Below are 14,185 nucleotides of genomic sequence, written 5' to 3'. Positions count from 1 at the left end.
TTTTGCCCAGTTGCGTGAAGATGTTCAAACACCAAATAAGAAACCTTTCGCAAGGAATCAAGCCACTGCGTTGACCATAAACGATACTTGTTGCGAACGTGCAAAGAGACAGGCTCTGATAATACAGAGTTCTTCAACATTTTTGTTAACACTTATATGGGACTCACGTGTTTTAATGTCAGAAGAACGGATAATAATACACTGTAATATGATTTTAAAAAATGTTTAATGTTAATAGCTTAATAGCTTAAAAAAAGAATGTGTTCCAAAGCCACCCCGGGAGGCACATTTATTGTGGCGTCGTTGTAAATTGTCAGAAGTGTAAACATTTTTTTCGAAGCACCCTGTATACGCATTGTCTTCGAAACTGCTTGGCCTAGATCAGAGACAGCATTCTCCAGTTTTAAAGACACTGCGTACATCGTCAGAGCCTGTTTGTTTGCATGTTCACTACAAGTACGTGTGTGGTTTATACGTAACTTTATTCCTTTAAAGAGGTTTATATTTGGTGTTTGGACATATTGACACCTGCTATTGTATTGCCAGAAGGGGTAAAACTTATTCTTTCTTCTCATACTTGGATACTGGTAAAAATAAAAAGGTGGCATGGTAATTGTAAATGTTGTAATGAGAAATGTAGCAATGATTTTAATTGAATGGAAGGACAGTGCGAACATTCATCTTAGGGGTAGTATTTATTTGAAATGAAAGCACGGACACCGTCATCACCACCACCATCATCATCATCATGACAGTTACATTTCACTAATCACACTTCACCGAATACGATGTCTTCACCTCTTACAGAGAGACACCAACTCGCCGCGTTAAATACGATAAATAATATTCTGTAATAATAAATACACACCTACCTACATAAATTATATTCAGAAATAAGTTAGAGATAATAGATCACGACGTTTCGATCGCAACCACAAGTGGATCGTCTTCAGGTGGAAGAAACAGACTGCTGTGGCACGAGGCCTTATATAGACAGATTTTATTTTTATTTTCTATCTACGTGACTTTACCGAAAGAACCAAAGAATATGGATCTCTGCGGTCACGAAAGCGTCAAATCAATATGTAAGTTAAAGAGTAGCATTCTTTATTTTGTACGCGAAATGCTACATTGTAAAAAAAAAAGTTAAATTACTACCTAACCGCTCACGCAATCATGTTATATACAATATCACATAATGTGGGGAGCCGTAGCACAGCGGTTAGCGCCACTGCACTATCAAACCCGGACCGACTGCCTAAGTTCGATTCCCAGGCCACAGGCTCACGCCGGTGGCGACTGAGATCTGAACCAAGTCCTGCGCCTCCCCTTGGCTCACCAACCACCCCCAACACCATTGACCGGCGTGGGGAAGTATGGTCAAGCAACCGCCACGACCCGCACGGCGTGGAGAGGGAGGACTTGATCCGGCAGTGGATTAATTCAAGGGCTGTGCATTATTATAAGAAGCAATTTAAATTAGGAACAACAGAACGTTAGACTTGTACGTTTAAAAAAAAACACTCGGCATTATTTCATGATCTATGATATTATGATATTAACCATAACCCGCACAAATACGTAACGCATTATATATTTAAATACATTAATGAATAACCAACGATCGTCACGCCTGCCTGCGTAAACGATGAACGGGATAGCAAACCCGTGTCCGTTGATTCGTCCTCATGGGCGAAATGCTGGAAATTTCACGTTCCTATGGCCGGCCATGACGCAATCGGCGATACGCGCACGATACCACTCACTTACGACCACACGCGCTTTCGGTAAAACCGCGATACGAGTTGCAGGCACATCAGCCGCTACTTAAAATTCTCCAACATGGAGCGTACGACGCAAGGCGATGCGCGCGCGTGTTTAGATATAAACACACACACACACGAATTTAAACGGCATTTCTAATAATAATCAACATCATCATCGCGCAACAAACGCGCCCTGTGACACCCGGTGTGGCACGCACGGTTCGGCGTCGTACGGTGCGAAAGAAGTTCAACGATAGTAAAACATTGCTTACAACAACAGTAAACAACAACAACAACTAACGGGGCATTGTTATTTACAACAATAACAAATCTGCTTGCCCGCACGTGGCTGGGTGGGACAATAACCCCCCCCACCCACCCACGTTACACGATTCTCTCAACTCGAAAGAGTTGGTGACATTTAAGCTCAAAACAGCTTTTACATCGGATATCATTGTTGGCCCTTCCACCTCGCTAGTGACAACGCGACGCACGCAACCTCCTCCTCCCCCCCTTGCGCGAGGAGGCCATCGTCGCTCGCCACCTAGCAGATGCTGCAGCTGTTGGCCTTCTTGATGCCGGGAGGCCGCGCTTCCTCGACCTTCGGGAAGGTCTCCGCTCGCTTCGGCCGCTCCTTGCTGCGCTGCTGCTGCTGTTGCTGCTGCCGCTTCGCCTGGTCGCGGAACTGCGCTCGCCTCGTCTCGGCCGACAGGCGAACGTCGCCGCCGGGACCTTTGACCATCCCCACGAGCTCCTGGAAGAGCTCCATGACGCCGCCGCCGTCTTTGGCGGACGCCTCCACGTACCGGTGGCCCCAATCGAGCTCCGTCACGCAGGAGGCCTCCTCCTTGGCCACGGCACGCGTCGAGGAGGCCTCGCGGCTGTCGGACTTGCAGCCCACCACCAGGATACGTGGCGCCGCGCGCGGGAGGTCCTCGGCATCTCCGCTTCCTCCTCCTCCTCCCTCGTGGCCGTTCGCCAGCCGCTCGTCGCGGAGCGTGGCTCTCTCCACGAGAATCTCGTCGCGGATTCGGGTCACCTCCTCGAACGAGTCGGGGTCGTCGACGGAGAAGGCGAGGACGAAGGCATCGCCGCTGCGCACCGCGAGACGGCGCATGGCCGGGAACGAATAGCTCCCCGCGGTGTCGAGAAGTTCCAGGATGAACTCTCCATCGCCTCTGCCTCCTCCTCCTGCTGCTGCTGCTGTGTCGGTTCCACAGTTGAAACGGTGGAGTTCCTCCACCGTGGGCTTGTAGATGGGGTCGAAGGAGTCGCTGAGGAAGCGGCGGATCAGCGAGGACTTCCCCGTGCCGGCAGCTCCAAAGAACACTACGCGGGCCCTCTGGCCGTGCTGCTGCTGCTGCTGCTGCTCGCGATGGCTCAGCTGTTGTTTCATGGCTTTTGGTGGCTTTTTTTTCCCCCCCGGAGACAACGAAAAACCTGCGCGCGCGGAGTCGGGTTAAGAGCAGAGATCGAGTTGTGATTAATTGCATGTCGTTGAGCTGAGCGGTTTAAGCGGGTCACTTCCCAAAACGTCGTGAATTAGATTTTTTTTTAGTATTTGAAAAAATGCAGTTAAGGCAGTCATTAGATCTGTAAATGACGAGAAATCTCATCGTTGTTACGGAAAATCAGGGTAGTTTATTATTTTTATTTTTATTGGATATCTGTGGGAAAAGAGCGTCATAGCTCATCGGATTCCTCCAGTCTAAATAAAGATCCTGATGTTGCTGTATAAGGAGACAGATGGAGAGATAGAGAGATGTATCGATAGAGAGAGAGACTGGATGGAGAGATCGAGAGAGATATATGGATGGAGAGATAGAGAGAGATGAGAGAGATGGAGAGATGAGAGAGAGATGAGAGATAGATGGAGAGATAGAGAGAGATGAGAGAGATGGAGAGATGAGAGAGATGAGAGATAGATGGAGAGATAGAGAGAGATGAGAGAGATGGAGAGATGAGAGATAGATGGAGAGATAGAGAGAGATGAGAGAGATGGAGAGATGAGAGAGATGAGAGATAGATGGAGAGATAGATGGAGAGATAGAGAGAGATGAGAGAGATGGAGAGATGAGGGAGATGAGAGAGAGATGGAGAGATGAGAGAGAGATGAGAGAGATGAGAGAGATGGAGAGATGAGAGAGAGATGAGAGAGATGGAGAGATAGAGAGAGATGAGAGAGAGATGGAGAGACGCGTGCGTGCAGCAGTTCGGTCTGTCCGGCTTTTGTTTTGTGTTTGTTATCAATCGTTGCGCTCGCTGTTGTCCAAACCGCGGGTTGTGGACGAGCGATTTGGGGAGTGAGCAACATTGGCGGGGAAAGACGGAGCGTGTGTAGGGAATGGTGACGCTTGGCCAACGCGCGATGAGAAACGGAGTGAGGGCCTCAGGTGGAGGACTTCTCGCGCTAATTGTTGACGAAGAGCAAATTGGCACGTGGCCAGGACACGCGCACGGCTGTAAGGATTGAAGAGGTTGATGAGGTTGACGATTATGATGATCTTGACTTAAAGCTTTCGTGACTGCAGGAATCCATATTCTTTGGGTCTTTGGGTAAAGTCACGTAGATGGGTTCAAAGAAAATAACAAATAACTACGACGTTTCGATCGCAACGCAAGCGGTCGTCATCATCGTGACTTTACCGGAAGACCCAAAGAATATGTTTATGATGAGGTTGATGAGGAGGTTGATGAGGAGGTTGATGATGAGGTTGACGATGATGGAACGCGCCCCGGGAGAGGAGGGCATTCGCCCCGCACATCACGACCAGGGGAGTCCCAGGACCGGTTCAGATAATCGTCACCGGTGTTGGCAATGAGCGGGAATCGAACCCGGGTCGCCGGTTTCATTGCGCAGCGCGCTAACCCCTACATTACCGCTCCCCTACACACACACACAAACACACACATGCACATACACACACACGTGCACACACGCAGTAGGTAGTAGTAGAATCGTGCGCTTACCGGCTTGGCTGGCGAGACGAGAGGAAGTTTTGCGAGCTTCTATTTGCGCGTGCGGTGTGTATATGTATGTGAGTGTGCGGTGTGAGTGTGTGTTCAGTGTGAGTGTGCGGTGTGTGTATGTGTTCAGTGTGTGTGTTCAGTGTGTGTGTTCAGTGTGAGTGTGTGTATTATTTTTTTGCGCGCGCGCGTGCAGAGGAACGAGCCTCCGCGTGCGTGGATGAGACTAAGGTGCCCCGTGTAGCCTTCGCAGACACCGCCGGCAGGCAGCAACGAAGGAACGAACGACTCCTGGTGGACACGCGGCGACTCGAGCAGCGAGGCGGAGCGAGGGCAGACAGCGGTCCGGCGTCTCGTCCGTGCCCCGCTTATAAAGAGACGCCGCTCCGTGAGCAGCAGCGGCAGCCAATCGTCGAGGGAGGGGAGAGGCGGCCCGGGGGGGGGTGGGGGGGGGTGGAGGGGGGGTGGGTGGGGGGGTTGGTGGGGGGGTTGGTGGGGGGAGTGCAGCGGGGAGGGAGGGGGGGCAGACAAAGAGGACGATGGGAGGTGAGAGGGAGGGACGGGGGTGGGGGTGATGAGGTGGGGGGAGAATCGCGAGCTGTGCAAAAGGAGGAGGTGGGTGGGTGGGTGGGGGGGTTGGTGGGTGGGGGGGTTGGTGGGGGGAGTGCAGCGGGGAGGGAGGGAGCGGGGATTTGGGTGGAGGCAGACAAAGAGGACGGTGAGAGGTGAGAAGGAGGGAGGAGGAGGATGATGATGATGAGGAGGAGGAGGTTTGTTGGAGAGTCGCGAGCTGGGTAGGAGGAGGGGTTGACGGTATGCAGGGAGCGGCCTCTTGCCTCGCGGCAAAGGTAGGCAAATGAGATGGATGTGTCGAGGCATTGGAACGCGTCTGAGAAATGGTGGGGGGGGGGGGAGGGGCGGAGATGGAGCGATATATTCCCGGGGTGTGCACGTGTGCAGGTGTGCACGTGCATTATTGCATCGCAGGATCGCGAGGCGCGTACGTTGAATTTAATTTACGTAGCCAACCGTGATAATCGGAGGAGCGGGATGGGGGGGGGGTAGCAAGCTAAGGTGGAGGAGATGGTGGCGGTGTCTTGGGAAAAAAATAATCATCCAGCAGTGGATTGACAGTGGTTGGTGATGATGATGACAACATCATTTTGTCCGGATTCTAAGACGTTCCGGAAAGTAAGACGCGCTCCTCAACGTGTACCCCGGTGTCATTATGGCAGCAGTCATACAAATCCGGTCACACGGAAGATAAAGACAAAGATCCCTCTCCCCCGTATAGCTTCGACAGACTGTCGGGGCAAGTGCTTTTAGCGAGTAACACCTCTGAAGGCGGCAACGGCACACGAGGGTGTGGGTGACAAGCGCCACGCCCGGCCGCCTTTGTCTTCCCAAGTGGCGATGTCTACACATCGCACCAGGTACTCATTTGAGGCTGAGTCTGGAAGGACGACAAACGAACACACAAAAAGCAGTTCTCAAGAAGTGGACACGGTCGGGTCTTGCAGTTCGTCTGTCCTTGCATGCGAGCGAATAGTGAGGTTCTTTTTTATAATTCCGAAAATTCGCTGGCACACCTGGGACTCACCTGGGGGCGATGTTTACACACCTCTGCCAGGTACTCACTTGAGGCTGAGTCGACCTAGGGGAGGCCCGGGACCGGCTCAGCTAATCGTCACCGGTGTTGGCCATGAGCGGGAATCGAACTCGGGTCGCCGGGTTCGTAGCGCCTTCATTGGTGCTCGCTAACAGCACTTGCCCCTACAATCTGTTAAGGCTATACGGGGATCTTTGTTATGTGTGTGTGTGTGAAAGTGTGTGTGTCGCCACACGACTAGGCTAAGCGATTTTTCCATCGTAGCAGGTAAGGGCCCACTGAGCTATGTGGCTCTTTTTCAGAAGCGACCCTGCCTATCGCAAGTGAGAGCTCGACTAAGTGGGCCTGTCGTCACGTGGCAATGTACGGCAGCAACATGCTCGAAACGCGTGGCGATGTCGCTTCTGAACGCGGTGGGAAAAAAACCCGGACGACCCGGAGAAAAATCCACGCGACCACGGGGAGAGGCAGACGCAAAACTCCAAATATCACAGCGGTCGGGCTCGAACCGACGACCTCCTGCATTCCGGGCGATGTGGTTAACATCTCGTTATCGTGGCGCCCCAGATATTGTAGCCGAACCCTGCTGGCGAGGGTGGGAAGCCCGTTGGGGAAGGATGGGTAATTAAGCAAAACCATTGGAAAGATGTTCTAAATCGAACCAAACATTAAACTAATTTTCAATGGTACAGTATATTTTTCAAGTAGTGGTACCCCAAACTTTTGCAGCTCTTAAAAATTCCCTTTTCACACCATCAATAGGTAAACTCCCCCATTCCCCCCCCCGCGCCAAACGGCAAGTCCACCCGCACGTACACCACCTCTATGCTAAGTCGGCCAATCAAATGCTAATTTTTATGCTAATTCCTTTGTCAAGGCACCTTGTTTCCTCGCACACAGCTTAAAGGTCGCGGTCTGAGCGTGGCTGTGTTTCACTCCAGCGCTGTCCTCGAGACAGCCTGATCCCTTCACCTGATGAAGGCCGCTTGTGTTGTGGCCGAAACGTCGTGATTTTTGTTGTTTTATTTTTTACTTACGTGACTTTACCGAATAGAACCAAAGAGTGAGGATGGGTGACTTGGGTGTCGCAGGCGATGCGTCGAGGAGGGGGATTAACGTCACGAATTTAGCGGCTGTCGCTCGACGCGTCCAGCGAGTTGGGTGACGCTGCAGCGACGCGAATGGAATTCGAGAAATCGCCATCGATGCGTCCAATGCAGAAAGTGTGTGAGCGTGCATGCGGCACGCACAGGATGTGGGGAGCGGTGGCGCAGCGGTTAGCACGCTTGCGCTACGAACGCCGGGCGACCAGATCTTCCATTTCCAATCATGGCCAACGCCAGTGACGATTATCTGAACCGGGAATGGGCCTCCCCTAGGTCGACTCAGCTCTACGGGGGATCCTTGTACAGGATGTGAGCGGCAGGACAGCGGTTAGCACGCTGCGTTACGAACGCGGGGGTGGCAGCACGAGTTGGCTATGAGATGTTAACTCCCTCGCCTGGTGTGCAGGAGCTCGTGGGTTCGATCCCGACTCTGATACCTGCTGTATATGTGGAGTTTGCGTGTCTCTCTCTCACCATCATCATCACGGTGGCTATGAGATGTTAACTCCCTCGCCTGGTGTGCAGGAGCTCGTGGGTTCGATCCCGACCTTGATACCTGCTGTATATGTGGAGTTTGCGTGGCTCTCTCTTATCATCATCATCATCACGGTGGCTAGGAGATGTTAACTCCCTCGCCTAGTATACAGGAGCTCGTGGGTTCTATCCCGACCCTGATGCCTGCTGCTGTATATTTGGGGTTTGCGTGTCTCTCTCTCTCTCTCGCCCGTAGTTGTGTGGATTTTTCTCCGAGTTCTCCATTTCGTCCTTGCACATTTAGAAACATTGCGTTTATTTAGATTTGGCTGCTATACATTTCCACGTGATACGCCACTTCGTTGAGTTATCATCTGTGGCCAGGTCGCTTCTGAAAAAGAGCACAGTGGGCCTTACCTGGTTTAAAAAAATATATAGAGAGTTTTTCGTAGTTTTAGTTTATAGATTCCCGGCCACGGATAACACGGACAGCGAGTGATTTCAAAACCGCTGTTGCCCACCTGTTGTACTCTACTACGACTGTACTTCTATGCTCCCAGGCCTCTGCTGCCCGCCAACACCCGTGTTGATTCACGTGTTGGGTTTGCTCGTGAGGTGGTTTACCAACGAGGTGGTTATTAAACGACGCGCTTGCAGAAATGTCTTTGACATTTCAAAGTCAGCGCCTCGGACCAACAGACAGGTGACGGTGGCTTGAAAACCATTATTGCCAGAGATGACGCCAATGCAGATGGGCGTGGCTTATTATGCAAAACTATTTTGCATTGACCCCCCCCACTCTCCCTTCCCCCAATGGGCGGTGAGGTCACAGCTTAAGCATTTTCTTATATGATTAAATTAATTAATGGATTTGACGTGCGAAGTAAGTCCAGGGGGTGGGCGGATGGGGGTGCCCCCACCCCCATCCTCCCACCCATCCCCCACCCTGGATCCCAAACTTTAATGTTACTGCGACTCAGTTCGGTGGCAATGGGTTTGGGGCCGTCCATAAATTACGTCACGCGATTTTGGACGATTTTTTACCCCCCCCCCCTCTTCGTTACACGACGTCACAAAAAGTCAGACCCGCCCCTCAAATATGACGTCACAAAGCTCTGCCCCCCCCCCCCAAAAAAAACCATGCTTAAAATCGCTTTACACTATTGTCATTGTGGTGCGTATTTAATGTGGCGCTGTACTCTGATGTTGTTTATCAAAAAGTCAATTTGATTAAGTAGAACGTGTTGTCTATATTTATTTCAAGTTGCGCATTTGTATATGTATTTGTATATATAGTAGCTACTAAATATGTGTAGTACATATGTAGTAGCTACTTGTGCTACTAGGATCATCCGGCACTGCCATGGGGTGCGTGTACTCCAGGTGAAGCAGAACCACTGTTTTGATACTCTTATCGTTTGGGGTTACATGGCCACGATCATAACTTTTGTGGCTCGTCCCCAATGTGTTGAAACCTTTCCTCCCGAAGGGTTTCAACACAAGATCTGGGGCGCCACGGTAGGGAGATGTTAACTACCTCGCCTGGTATGCAGGATGTCCGTGGGTTCGATCCCGACCCTGACGCCTGTTGTATATTTGGAGTTTGCGGTGTGTCTCTCTTTTTTTTCCCCGTGGTCGCGTGTTTTTACCCTCCACATTCACAATCAACGTCACACGTTTCGGAGGATCGGGAAGCAAAACGGGTGCAAGGCTGTAGTTAAAGGCTCACGATCCATCGGTGTCGAATATTTGGCTGCGATAAATGTCGTACGAGATAAGCCACTTCGTTGAGCTATCATTTGTGGGCAGGTCGCTTCTGAAACAAAGAAGCTAAATAAATAGTTTATAGTGGAAGTTGTTTTCTACGTTTGTCACTAGGCTCCGTGCTCCGCTCGCAGCTTCTCATTTCCATTCAAGGCGCCGCGGGTTACGTTGCTGTGTTATTAAATGCGTCTCGTTTACAAGGTGACGATTCTTCATCGCTGCTGTTGGGAGGTGGGGGGAAATACCCTGAAATTGTTTTTTGTTGTTGTTGTTGTTTCGTGTCGATTGCAAATGCCGCTGAGATTGGCTCGTCCTTGCCTCGAGGGGGGGCGGGGGGAACGCAACACCAACCTCACAGAACTGCCTCGACTGCCTTCCGCTGATCGGTGCTCCGACTATTCCTTGCTGCTGCTGCTGCTTCTGTGGCGTTACTTGTTTCGTCTAAAAGAAATGAGTTTTCAATCCAGATTTCAATCTAGATTTCAATATAAATGAGTTTTCAATCTTGATTTCAATCTAGACTTCAATCTAGATTTCAATTTGGATGAGTTTGCAATCTATACTTCAATCTAGATTTCAATCTAGATTTCAATCTGAAAGCTCATTTCATTAGAACTGCATATATTCTCAAGAAATGCGTTTTCAATCTCGATTGAAATCTAGATTTAACACTCATCTTGTATTCTAAATAAATAGGTTTCAATCTAGATGAGTGTTCAATCTAGATTTAAATCTAGAATAAAGACAGTTCTAAAGAAATTCGTTTTAAATCGAGATTGAGATTCAAAACAAAGAATCGGTTGAAAACTAATTTCTTTAGAACTACTTGTTGTGTTTAATCTGTTGTTCTTCTCGCCGACACCTCCGATTAGAACGATTAGCTACGTACGGTGCGAAAAAAGTTCAACATGCAATAATAGACTCACACAGAGAGCCATAGACTCATCACACACAGACCCATAGACTCATCACAAACAGACCCATAGATTCACACAGAGACCCACAGACTCACGCAGAGACCCATAGTTTGCCGTCCTTCTCCTGCACCTCCGATTAGCACGCTTGGCTACGTACGGTGCGAAAGAAGTTCAACTCACATACAAACATTCCGACTGAGCGTTGCCTCCGGCACCTAGGCTCACAGCTCTCTCTCTCTCTCACCACACCGTATATGGAAGGGAACAAAAAACACCACACATGCACGTGATTGCTTTGAACGTATTTAACACATCATCAAATGTCATCGTCATCATCATACTTTCCATCATCATCGTCATCACTGTCATCATCATCAGCATCATCATCACTGTCATCATCAGCAGCATCCGCAACAGCACCATGGCGCAATGCTCATCGTAACTGCACCGCCCACGGGCATGATGCTTGAACTCTATGTCGCAGTCATATGTAAACGTGTCAAAAAACGGCATTGTACAACAAACTAAACACAGAGCATTGCTAAAGCAATGGGCTCTCAATTCAGAATGAGCCTTTGCCTAAAAAAAACACACGTGGGCCTTGCCTGGCGACAGCTGGCACTGCACCAGCATCGATTCCATCGACCCCCCAACGCCGAACTCTTGCTGCTGATGAAGACGCTGTGCGTCGAAATCGGTTCCAGAGGATTCCTTAGAACGTACGCGCTCACAACAGGCGCAGGATGCGCCTGGTGGGATGTGTAAAGCAAGGCAATGGCACTTGTCCTTGTTACGTGGAGAGACGGCCTAAAGCGAGGAAGGAGGCGGATGCGTCTTAATAATTATTAATTGTGCTCGTTAAAGTTCTCCACGACGAGGCGAGCAGGGTTTTTGCTTGTTGTTGTTGTTGTGAACGACCTCCACGCCTTGTGATCTCGTGGGTGCTGGCACAGGGCGCAGTGTGGAAAGCAGCGATGAGACCCAGGTGAGGGAGAAAACCGGTCCGCGGGTTGTGTCTTGGTCGCTGCCGCCCGTTCACGATGGCCGCGTTCGCTCGCCAACCCCTTGTTGGGTCATTGCGTGGTTCCGTACGAGGAAATGTCAGCGCGTCCAGTTTTCCCGAACTCGTGGTCTGGACAAGGCTCTGCGCTCGTGTTTGTTGAGCGTCGCGTCGGTGAAATCCGCATTATTTTTTTTATTCCACCGTTTCGTTTCGTAATGTATTTCTGGGTCGCGTTATTTATTGATGATTGTGTTGTTGCTGTTGTCGTTTAGCCAGCGTAGCCTCGCCGAGTGTCATCATGACTCGTCTTGCAGGAGGCTCTTGCCCAGGCTGTTCCAGTAGGGAGCGCTGTTTGCTGTTGCTGTTGCTTGATCCCAATCGAGGCATTTGTAAGGCAAGATGGTGAGCGTGTCATTAACCACGCCCGGACCGCCTTTGTCTTCCTCAGTCGACCTCAATGGTAGTCCAGGACCGGTGCAGAGATTCGTCTCTGAACCGGTCCTGGACCGAGCGGGAATTCAACTCCGGTCGACGGGGTTTTTGTAGCAAAGTGCGCTAACCACTGCGCCACAGCTCACTACGAAAAGAAAGATTCCCCCCCACCCCCGTATAGCCTCAATAGACTGTAGGGGCAAGTGCTGTTAGCGAGTAGCACCTGTGAAGGCCGGTCACGGCACACGAGGGGGTGGGTGAGGAGCACCACGCCCGACCGCCTTTGTCTCCCCAGTGGCGATGTTTGGCCGTGAGCGGGAATAGAACTCGGCTCGCGGGTTCGTAACTAAACCACCGCTACCCTTGTCACTCAGAGTCACACGCGCACCGCCTCTCACTCTTAGACGCATGGATGCGGTGAGGTAGGTACCGGATTATCCTCGTAGCACAAGTAGCTACTACTACATATGTAGTACAACATATGTAGTAGTACTACATATGTAGTAGTACATATGTAGTACATATGTAGTACTATACTGCCATATGTAGTACATATGTAGTACATATGTAGTAGCTACAGGCCCGCACTTTCAAGGGCCCCGCGCTAAATGCTTTCAAGCTATCAATTCCGGTTCAGTGATTCTGCACTTGCTCTATGACTACAGTACTATACTGTTCTAGATTTGAAGCTTTCGTGACTGCAAGGATCCATACTCTTTGGTTCTATTCGGTAAAGTCACGTAGGTAAAAAATAAAACAACAAAAATCACGACGTTTCGGCCACAACACAAGCGGCCTTCATCAGGTGTTGGGACCGGACTGTCTCGAGGACAGCGCTGGAGTGAACACAGCCAAGCTCAGACCGCGACCTTTAAACTTAAAGGTCGTGATTTTTGTTGTTTTATTTTTTACCTACGTGACTTTACCGAATAGAACCAAAGAGTATAGTACTATACTGCCTTCGACTTTTATGAACGACTAGTTGTTAAGGTTAGCGATTTGTCGTATTATCTGGCTGATTAGCAAATGATAAAATACAATTACTTTACTGTGCAAGTTATAACATATGTCACAGGCCCCGTACTCGCTTCATCCGGTACTGGGTGGGATCGGTGTAGGGAGAGAGCGGTGGGTGGGGGGGGTGTTGGAGGTAGTGAGTGTGGAGTATTTGGAGTTTGTGGTGTCTCTGTCTGTCTCTCTGTCTCTCTCCGTGGCCGCGTGGATTTTGCCCCCAGGTCCTCCGGGTTATTCCCCTTCCACATTCAGAATCGACGTCACCACGCGTTTAGAGCAGTGGTTCTTTAACCTGGGATGCACCCCCCCTCCCCCCACCGTGGGTGCGAGATGCCCTTCATGTGTGCGCAAGCCGTGCCCAGATATTTATTTAAGAAGGTAAATAATTGAAAACACAAATTAAGCACGGGCACCGAAGTAACAACTTACTCGGTTTCATCAAACCCTCTGTGTATCTATTAACGTTGATCACTGTCACATTGCTTTTATAGCTTTATTTTGGTGAATTCGAAAACGTTTTGGTTAAGCCATATTTGTTTGTTGTAGTACAGAGTTAGACTGGAAACTTACATTTAAATTGCCTTATGGCTGTTATTGTTGGACTCGCATCCCACTGGGATTTTTGCACACAGCGTTGATATACGGTGCTTTTTTCTGGAAGACTTTGCTGTTTTTACCTGGATTTTTCTGTTTGCGCGTGGTCACTTTAAGATGTTTTTCTTGTTCACGTTTTTGTTTGTTGCGGTTGCACCCAGTTCAAGAGCCGAATGGCTCACAGGGCTATACCTAAATGAATGAAACTGAAACGTTGAACATTTTTGAACGACAGAGAATCAAAAGGAGTGCAGCAAAGGTTATAAGAACCACTGCTGTCGAGTATTTTGCCTGCAGGAAATGTCCACGCGACGTAGAGCCCACTTCGTTCAGCGGTCGGTTGTGGTCGCCAGGGTCGCGTCTGAAAAGGAGCTACAGTACGTAGCTCAGTGGGGCCTTGCCTGGTGAAATAAAAAAAATAGCTCAGTTCAGTTTTAGATTGTTTTATAAGCTCCAAGTGGTGGAGCGAGCGAGAGAGCGTGAGAGAGCGCGTGAGAGAGAGAGCGGCAGAGAGAGAGAGAGGGAGAGAGCTGGAGCGT

General features: G+C 49.9%; 1 protein-coding gene across 1 annotated transcript; it reads right to left on the bottom strand.

Moving 5' to 3' along the window:
* Positions 1-676: 676 nt before the first annotated feature.
* On the bottom strand, positions 677-5,120 carry LOC116949547 (GTP-binding protein Di-Ras1-like). Its single transcript, XM_032966968.2, has 2 exons — positions 4,737-5,120; positions 677-3,206 (listed from the first exon to the last, which is right to left on the bottom strand). The coding sequence occupies exon 2, from the start codon at positions 3,160-3,162 to the stop codon at positions 2,311-2,313; it is 852 nt and encodes a 283-aa protein (XP_032822859.2). The 5' UTR covers positions 3,163-3,206; positions 4,737-5,120; the 3' UTR covers positions 677-2,310.
* Positions 5,121-14,185: the final 9,065 nt, after the last annotated feature.

This window comes from Petromyzon marinus, chromosome 37, assembly GCF_048934315.1.
Source record: "Petromyzon marinus isolate PM22_M1 ecotype Great Lakes invasive population chromosome 37, UKy_Petmar_22M1.pri1.0, whole genome shotgun sequence".
Lineage (NCBI taxonomy): Eukaryota > Metazoa > Chordata > Hyperoartia > Petromyzontiformes > Petromyzontidae > Petromyzon > Petromyzon marinus.
Note: the sequence above shows the minus strand (reverse complement) of the source record. Positions and strands in the feature narration are given on the sequence as shown.